The following is a 13,797-nucleotide window of genomic DNA, read 5'->3' on the forward strand; positions in this document are numbered from 1 at the left end:
TTTTTTTCATGTTGCTCAAGCAATCAACCTCTAAGTCTAGCATTCAAAAAGCACAGAGAATGGTCAGATGGATTTTCTAGAGTTAACTGCCTCCCATTCCTTTGGTCTCATCACCTCTTTGACCTTGTCAGAAAATGCCTCTTTATCTTCTTCCTTAGGATGTTTGTCCTGCGTTCTCAATGACACTGTGCTTAATGCAACAATCCTCAGCTCCAGACCTGCCTGACAGCACAGCGTCCTCTGTCCATACATACGTGTACTTCTTAACAAGATCTTTTGTGTGGACACAGCTGTCTTGGCCCTGGGTATATATTGACACAGATTTACGGAACCACTAGTGGAAGGTTCTGCTTACCCATTTAGATGGTCCTCTTTAAGTGTCTTTAATGAGCAGAACGCTTGTCCATTAGAGGGTAGGATGGAGAAGCCTGGGCTCTGATGACCAGGGGACACCTGGTCATGACCAGGCAACTCATCTCAGCCCTGGCAACTCCCCTCTGGTCTGAGAGTTTTTTACATGGAAGAAAAATAAATTTCTGTCTTGTTTAGGCCACTGCTACTTGATTTTTCTGTTATATGCAGCCAAACTTAATCCTATCTGACCATTTTTGTCTGACGTTAACACAGCTATATTGGCTTTCTTTTCACTTATATTTGTGGTACACAAATCAATGTGTGGTGTCACTTTCCGTCCTTTGACCTTCAACCTATGTTTTTTATTTTATTGTGTCTGTAATCATCATATAGTTGGATTTGTAAACCTGCCTTTTAGCTATCTAGTTCATTAATATTGATTGTGACTGCAGGCATATTTGGGTTTATTTCTACTCTGTCATTTGGGGCCTGCCCCTTACTCTGCTTCTTCTCTCCACTCCACTTCCGTCACTTCTGGAAGAGACTTTTTAACTTCATATTTTCTTCTTTACTGACTTAAAAGCAATAGACTCTCTTTTCTTTACACTAAAATTTTCACATTTGCATTTAACACAGTTCTACCTTTCTCCAAAACAGTACAAGGAACTAGAATATTTGAACTCCCATGATGCCTTCTCATCTTGTGTGATAAATGGCCAGTAATTTATTTCCACTATACTTTTTTCTTAGCAACCTCTACCTCAAATTAGACATTAATGTCATCATCCTACAGCCGATGTTCATTTGGATATGCCCACATAGTTATGTCTTTATTTCTTGGCCATTCTATTTTGAATTTTAGAACTTCCTTCTCCCTGAAATATATAAATCAGTGAATGTGAGCTGATGGTAAATTCAGTTTTTATCTCAAAATATTAATAGTTATTTTCTCTTGGTGCTTTACAGAGATACTCCACTGTCTGTTGGCTTCTGACTGTACTGTTGAGAAGTCTGCTGTCAACGTAATTGACTTTTTTTCTTTTTTTGTGTGTAATCTGTCTTCACTTTTAGGATTACCTTTGTCTTCATCTGCAGCTTCACTGCAGATATAGATATATGTTTACTTATGCTGCTTGAAATTTGTTGTGCTTCCTGACTTTGAGCATTCAAATGCTTTCTCAATTCTGGAAAGTTCTCAATCACTATCTCTTTATATATTGCCTCTCCTTTATTATATTTTCTCTCCTCTTAATAGTCACACTAAGAGGATAAATAAATACTTGAAAAGCTTCCTGCCAGTTCAGATCAAGTCTTGCTACCAAATAAGTTGCAAAATAACTTTCAGTCTTCAAGTTTCAGAGCTTATTTTATAATTGTGCATAGGAAGTTCCTGTATGGTTGAGTGTAACCCCAGGGAATCTGTGAGGCCTGAGTGGTGGGTACATTCCTGCAGTAAGGAATTGCTTTTTTTTTTCTCTGGTATCCTGGAGTGTGACCAACCTGAGACACTGTAAGTAAATATTCTTCATCTTGGGCTTTCCCAGACCACACTTGTAGTAGAAAGTCAAATCATAAATCTGTGGAAGATGAGACCTGTAGCGACAAAATCGCAGAAGATAATGTTTTCCTATCTACCCTCGGCCAAGGATGACAAGTTTCCTTGTCATCTCCCTTTGCAGACAGGCTGATTTTTCCCTCTATCCTCCCAATGAAGATACAGCCCTTTACAGATCCCGGCTTTGTGCAGAGATTTCAGATCCAACTCAGGACCCACCTTGAATAGGTCCATGTACTTGTCTCCATCACAGGGAGCTCATTAATACACCATCTTGTGGTCAAGAAGGTGGATGAATGCTCCCAGTACAGCCATGGCTTCACTTTCGTCTTATCTTTCTGGTCTCCAGCTCCTTCTCAGAGATCCTGGGGATTTCCTTATTTTCTTATGATACCCAAAGCATTTACATGTGTATGTCTATTTTTTTTAAGCATTTCTAGGCATGTCATTGAGGGAGGGTTTACGGGGATGTAAATACTTCAGTTCCCTCTTGGGAGTCTGGCTGGGATAATTCTGAGGTGTGAGATGTTCTACATCATTTCCCAGAGTTTCCTCCAGGATTGAGCTTCAGTCTTTCACTGTGGAGCTGGTTTAAGAATGCACCCCCTGTTGGCCACCTCCTCTTTCCAGCGGCACCTCCCAATCTCCCTGCGAGCTCCCTGTGCCCACCAAAGACCTAAGGGCCTTTATCCTTATTTCAGGCCTTTCTCCTTCTTTTCCATATTGCCCACCTAATACCACATGATTCTAGGAACTGGAACAAGCTTCTAGGTGCTTCTAGAGGAGGCTTCTAACACATCCTGTTAAGTGCCTGTCCAGTGAACTCCACTTTTTCTTTCAGCAAACAATACTATCCTGGGAAAAATGCACATACTCTAACATTAGCAAGGGAAAAAAAGCCAGTATATAAAGTTGTACTATGTAAAAATACATAGGAATGTCTCAAAGAAAATATTTCCAAAGTTTAACAGTTCCCAAGTAGGTAGGATTATAGGTGATCTTCCCCAACCTGTTTATAGTTTTCGAAGTTTCTGTGATGAACCTGTATCGCTTTGATAGACAGAGAGAAAAATTCCACAATTAAAAAAAAAAAGCAGTATTTTATTAAATTGGGAGAGAGAAATGGCAAGGAATCTGGAGGCTTCTCCCCAGACCTCATGTCAAGTGAGGCATTATTCCTTGCCACTGTGTCTGTTTTGTAATCTCTTTTTTTCTTCTCTCATTGCGCTGGCCTTCATCTGACTTAGCTGGCGTTTCAACTAGTCCCCATATGCTCAGCTTATTGGGTTTTATCACACCAATATGCTTTCTTTCGTAACTCTAAACATCCTGTTGTCAAGGACATTTTTCTTTAACTCTAGAAACTTCAGTTGGGTCAGCTCTGCTGGGAAGCCCATTGGTACAGTGAAAAGGACACAGGCCTGACATAGCTGAACTTGACTGCCTCCCTCTCTGTTACCTGCTGAGACCTTGGACAAGTTACTTGAATACTCGGCATCTCAGCTTCTCTTTATTAGTTTGCACTCTTAGAAGCGATAAGAAGCCCAGCTCGAATTGATGTGATGCAAATCATAGCCTCTTGGAAGTCCTCAGGGAAGGTTTGACTACACAGCTTCAGAAATACAGAGTTCTTTTACTACTGGCCCCAGAATGCAAACACCAGGGTTTGCTTTGCTGTCTCTTGTCCCTACTTCTTTCTGCATGTCAGGTTTATCTTCTACATCTTTTCCAAGTTTTACATCTTTCATCTTCAGTCACCTGGGAAAGAATCAAGATCCTGGGGAAGAGACTTATTGGTCGATTGTGAATAAAGTGGCTGCTTCTGAACCAATAGACAATAGCCAGGTGTGCAGCATCAGGTAAGAACCACAAAAATCTCATGGTATATGAGGCAGGGTTAGTTCCTAGATGCATGTGGTATTAGGTGGGCAACCCTGTAAGTGCCCACTCCAAGTCCCTTCCTGATAGCATTTTGGTAAGAATTTTTGAGAAAATGTGTGTAAAGTTCATTGATTCTTCTAACTGGCATCTCTTCAGTGCCTACTACATGATAAGCACTGTCCTAGGCAATGGAGAATCAAGAGAGAACAAAATCGAACAAGCAGCCTTGTTTTAACGGAACTTATAGTTCAGAAAAAACACTTGACCCACAGTAGCCACTCAGTAAAGACTGACCATTCAGGTGGTCCATTAGTGTGTGCATGTGGGGAGTAAGATAGTGGTTTAGAGTGGAACCTGGCTATACACACATGTCCCATGCTCAGGGAGTACCAGTTACAAAGATAACTCCCTGAGTTCATACGACCCAGACCAGTCTCCATGGACCTGATCTCTGCCAGCTGACCTCCTTGTGTGGAAGACAGGAAGATTAGATAAACAGCCCCATGGGGTCGTTGCTGCCTGGATCTCTCAGCCTCACCCAGGAAGAACTAGAAAGCCCCAGATGCAGCTGTTGGCCAGAACTCAGTCCCTGGGACAATCTCCAGCTGTGGCCAGTGCCACATGGCTGAACTGCATGGATGAGCATCCCCTGCGGGGCTCCCCCCAGTGCTCCTGCTCCTGCTGCCATCCCTCCCCCCTTTGCCCTCCACATGTTCCCACTTTCTACAGCCAACATGCAATGCTAAGTGTCTGTGAAGAGCTGGATTTCTGTTATGTGCACAAGGCTAAGATGACTAAGATTTTGGAGCTGGGCACAGCAGCAGCATTCCCAATTAGAACATATGGGCCACGCAGGGCTTCTTGACTCGGCAGTCACAAATCTTAAATGAAGGGCTGTGACACTGTCCCTGTAGTCCTTGCTCGGGCTATAGGACTCCGGGGCTTGTGTGCTGTGTGTGCAGGTTGGGGAAAGAAGACAGGAACAGTCCGTGACTATTTTCACTTGAATTCCTCAAGGCAGCTACTCTTCTACCAGAAGGAGGCTGGACCTGGGGGGAAAGCGATAACACTGGTCTGGCTCTATCGGAGGGAGGCGTAATCAAGGCAGCCACTTCAGTCTCTGAGTGTCAGATTCCACAGGAGGCAGTTGCGGAGGGAGGACCAGACCCTGCGGTTTCACAACATACCCTCAGCCCTTAAGGCTTCCTCAGAGACGCTCTGGAGCCACCATTCAAGGGATAGGTGGGGGATCCCGAGTCTACACCGCTGCCCCTCCCCCCCCACCACAGCAACTCTGCCTTTAACTGCTCTATGTTCTGTGGGTCCAGGTAAGATTTAGTTTGGAAAAAAAATTGTCCTGAGGTATGAATATATATATATATATATTTCATTTCCCTAATTTTATGTATATATTCATTCTCCTGATTTTACACACACATATATACATCCATACATATTTTAGGTATAGACATATGTATACACACACACACATATATATTTACACTAGATGATTGCTACAATCTGTTTCAGCAACGACACCTATAGTTTCTTTTGTGACCACAGTCAAACTTTGCACCAGACAGGTTAAGTCAATCAGAAGAAGGTTTGTACAAATTCCAAGTTTTAATGGCTGTTAAATAATAAAAGGAAGGATATTTGCACTATGTACATTCTGTCCACTTATGGTACTGTCAGCTGGGCATGCATGTTTTATTGCACATATAAACAGTGTACAAGGATCTGGAAGACGTCTTAGCCATACAAGGACTGCATTTAAAAGGAAAAAAGCCATTTTACAAAATATTGAAGCCATTTGTATTATACAGCCAACTTCAAGAAAATACTGAAAATTAATATCAAAAGAAATATTTTAATTTTGAAAAAAATCTCTCAAAACAAGGATTACAGAGCTTCATGTTGACATATATACATGTAAAAAAATAGTTCAGGACCCTGCATTCTGAATGCCCATCAAGGGGCAGCAATCGAAATTCCTATCTCTATAGTCAACCTTTGAATGTTGCTTACATGGAATACGCTCTTTGTTCAAAATGTCTTTCTTCTTTACACCATTACGCGATTTGACCAAACAGGCATTTATGCAGTACAGGAAAATATTAAAATATATTTTAAGTTAGGTTAAAGTGCACAGTACATTTGATAGAAAATAGCTGCTAGCTGCCAATCCAAATGACCATTTTCAGTCACCCCTCCCTCTTGCCTAGAGCTGGGGGCAGCGTTGGCATTGGCTGGTGTTAGTCTGTGTTCAATGTACACCGTCCTCCTGGTGTCTTTTCTTTTGTGTCTACCTTTATATTTGTCTGACAAATTGTGGCTGCTGCTCTCTAAAACTTATAATGGCTTTTCACAGAGGTGAGGATGCAGTCAGCATCCACAAGACTTTGAAAGATGAGTGACGGGGAGATCTGTAACAGTAGGGCCAATGCACACGCGTGCACCTGCCTAAAACAGGCTGTTGTGTCTGTGAAGCCTACGTGAATCTCTCAGACCCACACGGCTCCCTTTCCTTCGCTGGCTATTCTCTAGTCATTCTTTTGTTTGAACTTGCTCCTTCCTAGGCCACTCAGCCTCACAAGGGTCACTTACTTAACCTTCTCCTGAGCCCGCCTTGGTGTGGCATGCAGCTGCCCCACCAATTTACAGACTCACTTCTGCGGTTTCACACCAGAGACCATGAATCATGCAGTGTTTTATGGACTACTCTGAAAGCCACCAAGTAAGTTACAATAAAACGATCATGTCTGCATCTCAGAATCATTTCCTCTTCTAAGTGGCAGTTGAAGAAAGTGCTGGTTTCCTGATCCAGGTCCTACATGCCTTAAGTAATTCTTGATCACTCTCAGTTGAAGCTGCCCTTAAAAAACTTTTTGGTTAAACAATAAACTTTTTATCATCTCCACTTTCCTATACCATTTCCTTATTATCTACCTTTGGTGCTAGACTTTCTTTAATTACCCAAGTCACAGTGCAAAATTATACTTCAAGACACTTCAAGACACATGATGCTAACACTTATTACTTCTTCGTGTTAAAATGTGAATGTTTTGTGCATAGCAAAATAAGTATGAATCCAAAAAAATACTTGTTCACATTTGATCTTCAAGTTTAATATGTCTTTTTTTTTTCCATCACAGCTATTTACAAGTAACTTTGGGGTGCTCTCTTGATTTCAGTCAGTTCATTATATCAGAGGACAACAGGGCTGATGGAATGTAGGAAACCGGATGGAATGCAGAAATATAAGTAAGACCAATGTCTCATAAACCAAAGTGTAAATAATGCCTCCCCAGAAAACAGTTCCTGTCACAGAAGCACCTGTTTTTTGTTTAATTTTTTTTCTGAGTCATGTACACCAGAAAACATGATTACTGAGACCTAGAACTACTTGCACACCAAAGAGGATAGAAAATAACTCAATATTTATAATATTAAAATAAAGTGTTTAACCACAAAAAAGCAGTAATAAAATAGTTTCCTAATTTACAATTTGCATCCAAAGGATGAATAACAACTCACTAATAAATAATATTTATATAAATATTTTGTATGTCGAAAATAGTTTTTTAAAAGGCAATGGTCTCAAGAAACTTCTTGAAAAATTTGGTGGTGAAAAACCTGACTGAGTCCCCCCTCCCCCCCCACTAAATACACAATGAGTCTGGTTTTAATAAAACAAATGCATCTTGCTGTAAAATGGTTGTGCTTGGTGTTTGGTAATGGCAGTGGGTGAGTGTGGAAGGGATGACGGAGGTTGTACAAGGCATTGATGTGCTGTTCGGTTCTTCATGGCCAGCTCCCTCACTGGTTTTACGATAAATACCTGTCACGACTTAACGTCAGAGGTCAGTTCTGAAAGGTGGAAAATCTCTTACGTCCTTCCTTCAATTCAACTAGAGTCGGGGAACTGACAGGCAGTGAGTGGCTGGGGGGGACAGGTGCCGAGAGCAGAGTTCAGGATCTCTGATGGGAGAAGAGTCTGAGCTGACCCAAAGGAGAGGAGTTGCTTTCATGTGAACAGAGCCTTCGTTACACTTATGTCTAGTAACGCTTGAACGGTCATGCCCACTTTGACCAGGCCTTTCTCTTCAAGGATGTGATGTGGTAGGCACAGCTTGCCCTAAAAAGAAGAAGAACAAAACATTGATTTTTAGATGACCGGAATCTAATCATAAAGTCTTGCAACACCACTGACAGGAGTCAAGTAGAGCTCTGTCGTATGCCTGTCTGATCATCTCAGACGGTGCTCCCTCCCTTGCTTTCCACCCATTGCAAAGACCTTTTCTGTGTCTGCAGAGAAAGAATGACTTTCCACAAGTGAGAGATGTTCCAAAGATCCTGAAATTTGCAAAAGATCTAAACATTTTAAAAAGTTTTACACTAAATAACTGAGCTACACAGAGTCGGTTGGAAACCACACACCAAGGACATATTAGCTTACATTATTACAAAGCAAAATTACAAATAGCCTCTCACACATTTTAAAGGAACTCAAATACTCATTTATATAGACCACACAGTCTTCTACTGACCATAAACTTTGGTTTAATTCATTTTATTTCCTGTGATCTCTGGAAAGGAAGCCTGCTGTGGACTGGTATCCTTTCTTCACGGTTTATGAACAGCCTTGTAAATAAGTCATTTTAACCATAGCCTTTAATAGCCTCCCTTTTAAGACTCTTTTATAAAAGTGTCAAAGACACGAATGTCCTGCTACTTTCTCATGCTGTATTTTTGCTCTTGAGAATGTCCAGCACATACTAGTCGAGGAAAAAAGTCAATGCGAGTCACTCTCTGAGGGCAGCACCTTGCACACTCAACCCAACAGTTACACAAGAACATGATGAAACAATTTTACTCCTTTGTCATTTAACCCTGGTCTGATATAGGGGAATCTCCTTCCAGGGTGTGTCTCCTTGGCTGGGAAAAGACTCCCTGGCAAGCACTCCCTCTTGTCTACATGATGAGAGTGTGTTCTCCACAGCCCAACAACCGCTGTCTTTAAGGAGAGTTTAAGTGGGATCTGCTTCCAGCCCCAGGTGATGGACACAGTGTTTAAGTGAAGCTAATCAGGGCCTTTGGACAGAACTGCTTCTCTTGGTGTGACTCTTGCTTGAGGAACCAGATCTTCCTGCTGCCTCAGTGAAGGACTCTCCATAAGTTACCACAAATACAGGCATTCTTCTCTTAAAAAGATCTTTCAAGGACAAAGCATGACATTTCCAATAACCTGTTCCACTACCTCCAAATGTCAGTAGGTTCTACGTTTCCAGCATCTTGCTATCCCCTCTTCCTCCCACTTCCCTAACTTGTGGTGAATTTAGAGTGTCTCAGACTCTGATTCCAGACCTTATGAAATGGCCACATGTCAACATAAGACAGCCCATTCTTTAAAGAGCAATTTTAACCATTATTTCAAGTGGCTGCTGTGTATCATTCTGTGCACAGAATGTCACTGCATCATCTTGTCATCAATGGTATTTTAGGGGGGCATGAAGTTTATGCTGCTTGTCAACATACTAGCCAAATGTCAACCTGAGAAAAGGATGGAAAGTTCTGTCTGGGTTGTGAGTCATGAGCCATGCACGAGGCAAGGATGGACGGTGCTTCCTCCTTGTGCCACAGCCAGGTGTCAGTGTGTATCTTCCCGACACCATCTGCCACGGGCTTGTGAAACAACCTGAATCACATTTCATTGCTAAGCTGATTCCATGCGGGCAGGGACATGTTTTCCTCATTTTTAGGGCTCCTGCAGCACCCAAGTCCATATCCAGCTTGGTAGGAAATTATAAATGACTACTAATTACGCTTAAGCTCCTGGTACAAGACATTACTTAGGGGAAAAATAAATCTTCACTTTATACCATATACTAAAATCAGTTCGAAATGAAGTAAAGAGTTAAATGTTAAAAAAGCCCAAAACACCCTTCCCAATAAAATATAGATGAATATTTAATATTTTCTCTGATAAATGGATGGGGAAGGATTTTCTAAGCTAAAAAAAGATTAAAAAATCACAAAGGAAAAAATAAAATCAATTGATTGCCTAAAAGTTTAAAGCGTCCATGTGTCAAAAAACCCCAAATTAATTAAAAGATAAACAACAAACTGAAAAAAAGTATTTGCATCAAATTACAAAGGGTTTTATATGACACATAAGCCCAACAAATCAGTGAGAAAAACACTGAGATGCCAATCGAACACTGGGCGAGGATCTTGAATGGAAATTTAGCAAGGGATTTGCCTGAGGCATTTTGAACAAGACATTTTGCTTTTCGATCTCAGTGTTTACTTAGGTTTAGTCCCAAATGTTCCCGAATTCTGGTACTAATATTTGCACAGAGCCTAAACGCTGTGTACAACATGGTTTTTATGGGGCTAGGTGACCCATCCTGAGTCCTGTTTGAGAGGCAACATGTTTTCATTAGTGACAGCCCCAGTCCCATTGACGAGTGGTGGCTCAGTGGTCTGCAGAACTGAGGTTCCAAGCTAGTCATGGTCAGGAAGGGCTGCGGCTCCAGAAAGACAGGGATGGGAAGGTAATGAGGCCTCAGCCTTCTGCTAACAGGATGTTTGGAGATGTCACACACTGAATTAGCTTAAGGTCATCCTTTCTCCCAGGCATCTCACCTTCCTGGTCTCCTCATTCCTAAACCAGGTGCAGAGTCCAAGATTCTCCCTTCCGCCCTTACAGCTGGTGATGAGGAGTAAACAGAAGACATGAAAAGGTACCCTTTCAACCTTTCTGCCTTTATCTTTTTTTCAGACCCCCCAAGAAGCCCAGTCGTGCCTCCAGATTACTTTTGATGAGGTTGGAGGTACCTAAGAAGACTAGCCTAAGATAATAAAAATCTTAAAAAAACATGGCAGTTCTGGTTATTCCATCACAGGACTGGGATGCAGACTGATAGGCGCTGGTGAACAGGATGAGCAAGGAGAGCCTGCCAGAAATGAGGAGGGGTATTGTGGATGGCCAGAAGGCCACTGCCTATCACACTAGTCCTGTCACTGCATATCCCACAGCAGAGGGAAGCCCTGAAATGAGCTAGAAGTTGGGATGGGGAAGGAACTGCTATAGATTTATAGCTGGATGAGAAATGACAGAGAAGGGCCCCCTACCTTGTATATAAAGGATTAAAGCAGAGATGGCTGTACATTTACACTGACTTCAAATGCATTTAAATTTCATTGTTAGAGGATCTTAGTGGCTTTCACTGAGAATGTGGCAGCAGACTATTCTAGTACACCCATGAGCCCCTTTTAGTCGTGTTTCTTTTTAAGGCACAGAGCAGGGTCTGTCTACAAAGTAGTATCTTGCGTAAAAATAATGCTTCTGATTCCCTCTGGAGAACTCATGCTTTGCACTGCTTCTCTGATGGTGGAATCAATGATTTCCTCATATCCCCTCACCCTCTCCTCTTCTGAGCCACACCAAACAAGGCTGGAAAAGGCAGGCAAGCCATAAAGACTAAATCTTAACCCTGAAAGACTTCTGAGGCCCTCCCACATGCCTGGCACCAATGCTACAGATTTCTCTTGCTTATTTCATCATGACAACCTTGCCGTGGAGATATAATATCTCTATTTTACAGATGAGAAAACTGAGATGTAGAGAGTTTAAGTAACTTTGCTAACTTCACACAGCTGGTAAGTACTGGAACCAGGATTTGAACACGTTTCATCTTAGACCTGGGCTCCTTCCACATTATGCTGCTTTCCATAAAGTCCTTGATCTACGAGCAGGTCTGTTTCCTCTGTGCCCAGCAGACAGGAAGAGGCCCCTGGACCCTCGGAGTCCTATCCAGGTAAGTCCCATCAAATTCAACGTCAGGTGGAGATCAGAGAACCCTCAACTTGGTGAAAGGTGTTGGCTCTGCCACTCAGCTCATTTGGCTTCTCTGTGTAGCGAGGGACAGACATCTTGTTTTGGCAGAAAACGCCTCGCGGCAGTGGCAGATCACCACCACTGCCTGCCTCTCCTCTTTCTATAGTTTCTTATGCTCCCAAACAGTCACAGGCTTACTTCCAGGCCAGCTGCTGAACAAAAGGAAGTCCCTCAGGTCAGCACATTTCATTTTGTTCGGTCTGTTTCTAAAATGTCAAGTCCTGGCACTAAACTGATCTGCCACTAAACAAACTGTCTGCATTATTTTAACCTCAGAGAGCTTCAAGTTCTTGCTCTGCCAGCTGGGCACTCTGAGAGCCCATTTCTACCAGTGTAACATGGAGACCATGTCAAACTCCTACAGACCAGGAGGATTTCTTGTCACTCTTCATTTGATGCTCTGCTTTCCAGCCATGTTACCTTCCAGCCCTTCTTCTCTCAAGAACACTTCGTCCTCCACACACATCTACCCCTTCTTTCACCTCCCTAACCCGTGCCCCCTTCATCTGGCCCTTCCCACGCATCTCTTAGGTCTATGTATAAACATCACGTTCCAGGAAGGCTTCTCAGACCATCCGCTCCCCATAGGGTCAGGTCTTCGGTCCATGTATTTTAAAGAATCTTGTTTCCGATCAACTACAGGTCCTTATCACACTGAATTCCTCTCTTTTTGTCCACTAGAGCCACTAGATCAGGAATCCAAAAACTACAGCCTGCAGGTCAATCCAGCCCAAAGCCCGTTTTTGTAAAAGTTCTGTTGGAACACAGCCACATCCATTCATTTACAAATCGCCTATGGCTGCTTTCACACTACAACAGCAGAGTCGAACAGTCATAACAGACACTGTATGGCCCACAAAGCCTAAAATGTTTACTATCCGGCACTTTACAGGAAAAGTTTGCCAACTCCTGGTCTAGAAGGCAAATTTTTGAAGACACGGTTACATCTCATGGTCACCTTTTTCTCCCCAAGGCCTACCACGGGGCCTCGCACAACGAGTGCTCATTCCATATTTGAGGAATGAATGAATGAACCCAAGTGTAAACAAAAACAGTGAAAAGCCAAGGAACTAGAGCCTGACAGTCTTAAAGAAGGAAAAAAGGGCACATTCTATGTACCTAACTGATTATTTATCAAGAACTAATTTCAAAATCTGAAGCCTAATTTTAACAACTTAATCTCCTGAAATAAAATCACATTAAGATATTTTTCACCTAATTCAAAATCACTTCAGGCTCCTGAAATTTTAATCCATTGTTTGTTACTTTTACCATGTAGTTGAAACATCCTTTGTCCTTATGACTTCTTGCCCTTATGACAGGGACCAGCACGGATTTTAGAGAGAGGACTCTAGCCACCCTGCACTAAATTTAATTTCTTACTCACAAGTAAATGGCATCAAGAGATCAAGTCCCTTTCTTTCTCTACTCTCATTGATGAAATTCCTACTCAGCTGTCTTACTTTTGAATTCTGAGGAGCCCCTTTCCACCCTTTCGTAAGTGTATCTCCCCAAGGATGGCGAGCTGCCTAGGATCCACAAATCCGTAAATAGAAAGAACTAATAGATAATACTTAGTTGTCATATATTTTGGAAATCCTGACATTGAGTGGAAAGTTGCCACCAACTGGAAGAACCAGAGAAAGGAGAACTTTCTATTTCAAATGGACTTTTCGATTTTAAAAAGAAAATGTAAATAAAGACGTAGTTCTTCTTATCAGATATTGGAAGGAAGTACTGAAAAGGCGGGTTTTCTTGTGAGAGGAAGGAGATTTAGAATGCACGTATAAATCACACAACTAAATTCCTGACCACCTTTCAGACGACAACCACGTCCACCAGGGGTCCCTGGTCTCACTGGAACAGCAGGCGTCGCACTGGCATGTGAGTTGGTGCGTGGGGACCTTAGGGAAGAACCGGGGAGAGGCTTAATATTCTGAGTAGAAACCAACAGTTTGATAACGGGCAAGAAGGTTCATTCAAAGTTTTGCCTCAGGGTCTGCATTAATTGTGTTCTGCTAGTTAGCATACTACCTGATGAAAAAATCCCATCCAACAGATCCCAAGAGGAGCAGCACATTAGGGCACAGAGACATTAATGACA

General features: G+C 42.2%; 1 protein-coding gene across 4 annotated transcripts in view; it reads right to left on the minus strand.

Annotated features, from left to right (window-relative positions):
* Positions 1-5,394: 5,394 nt before the first annotated feature.
* The window catches only part of LRCH1 (leucine rich repeats and calponin homology domain containing 1), a 193,397-nt gene continuing 184,994 nt past the window's right edge, over positions 5,395-13,797 (minus strand). For all 4 annotated transcript variants that reach the window (XM_070520680.1, XM_070520677.1, XM_014838907.3 and 1 more), the window contains one exon: positions 5,395-7,928. In XM_070520680.1, the coding sequence (XP_070376781.1) occupies positions 7,818-7,928 (111 nt within the window). In that variant the 3' untranslated portion in view covers positions 5,395-7,817. The remainder of the gene's footprint in view (positions 7,929-13,797) is intronic.

Source organism: Equus asinus, chromosome 11, assembly GCF_041296235.1.
Source record: "Equus asinus isolate D_3611 breed Donkey chromosome 11, EquAss-T2T_v2, whole genome shotgun sequence".
Taxonomy (NCBI): domain Eukaryota; kingdom Metazoa; phylum Chordata; class Mammalia; order Perissodactyla; family Equidae; genus Equus; species Equus asinus.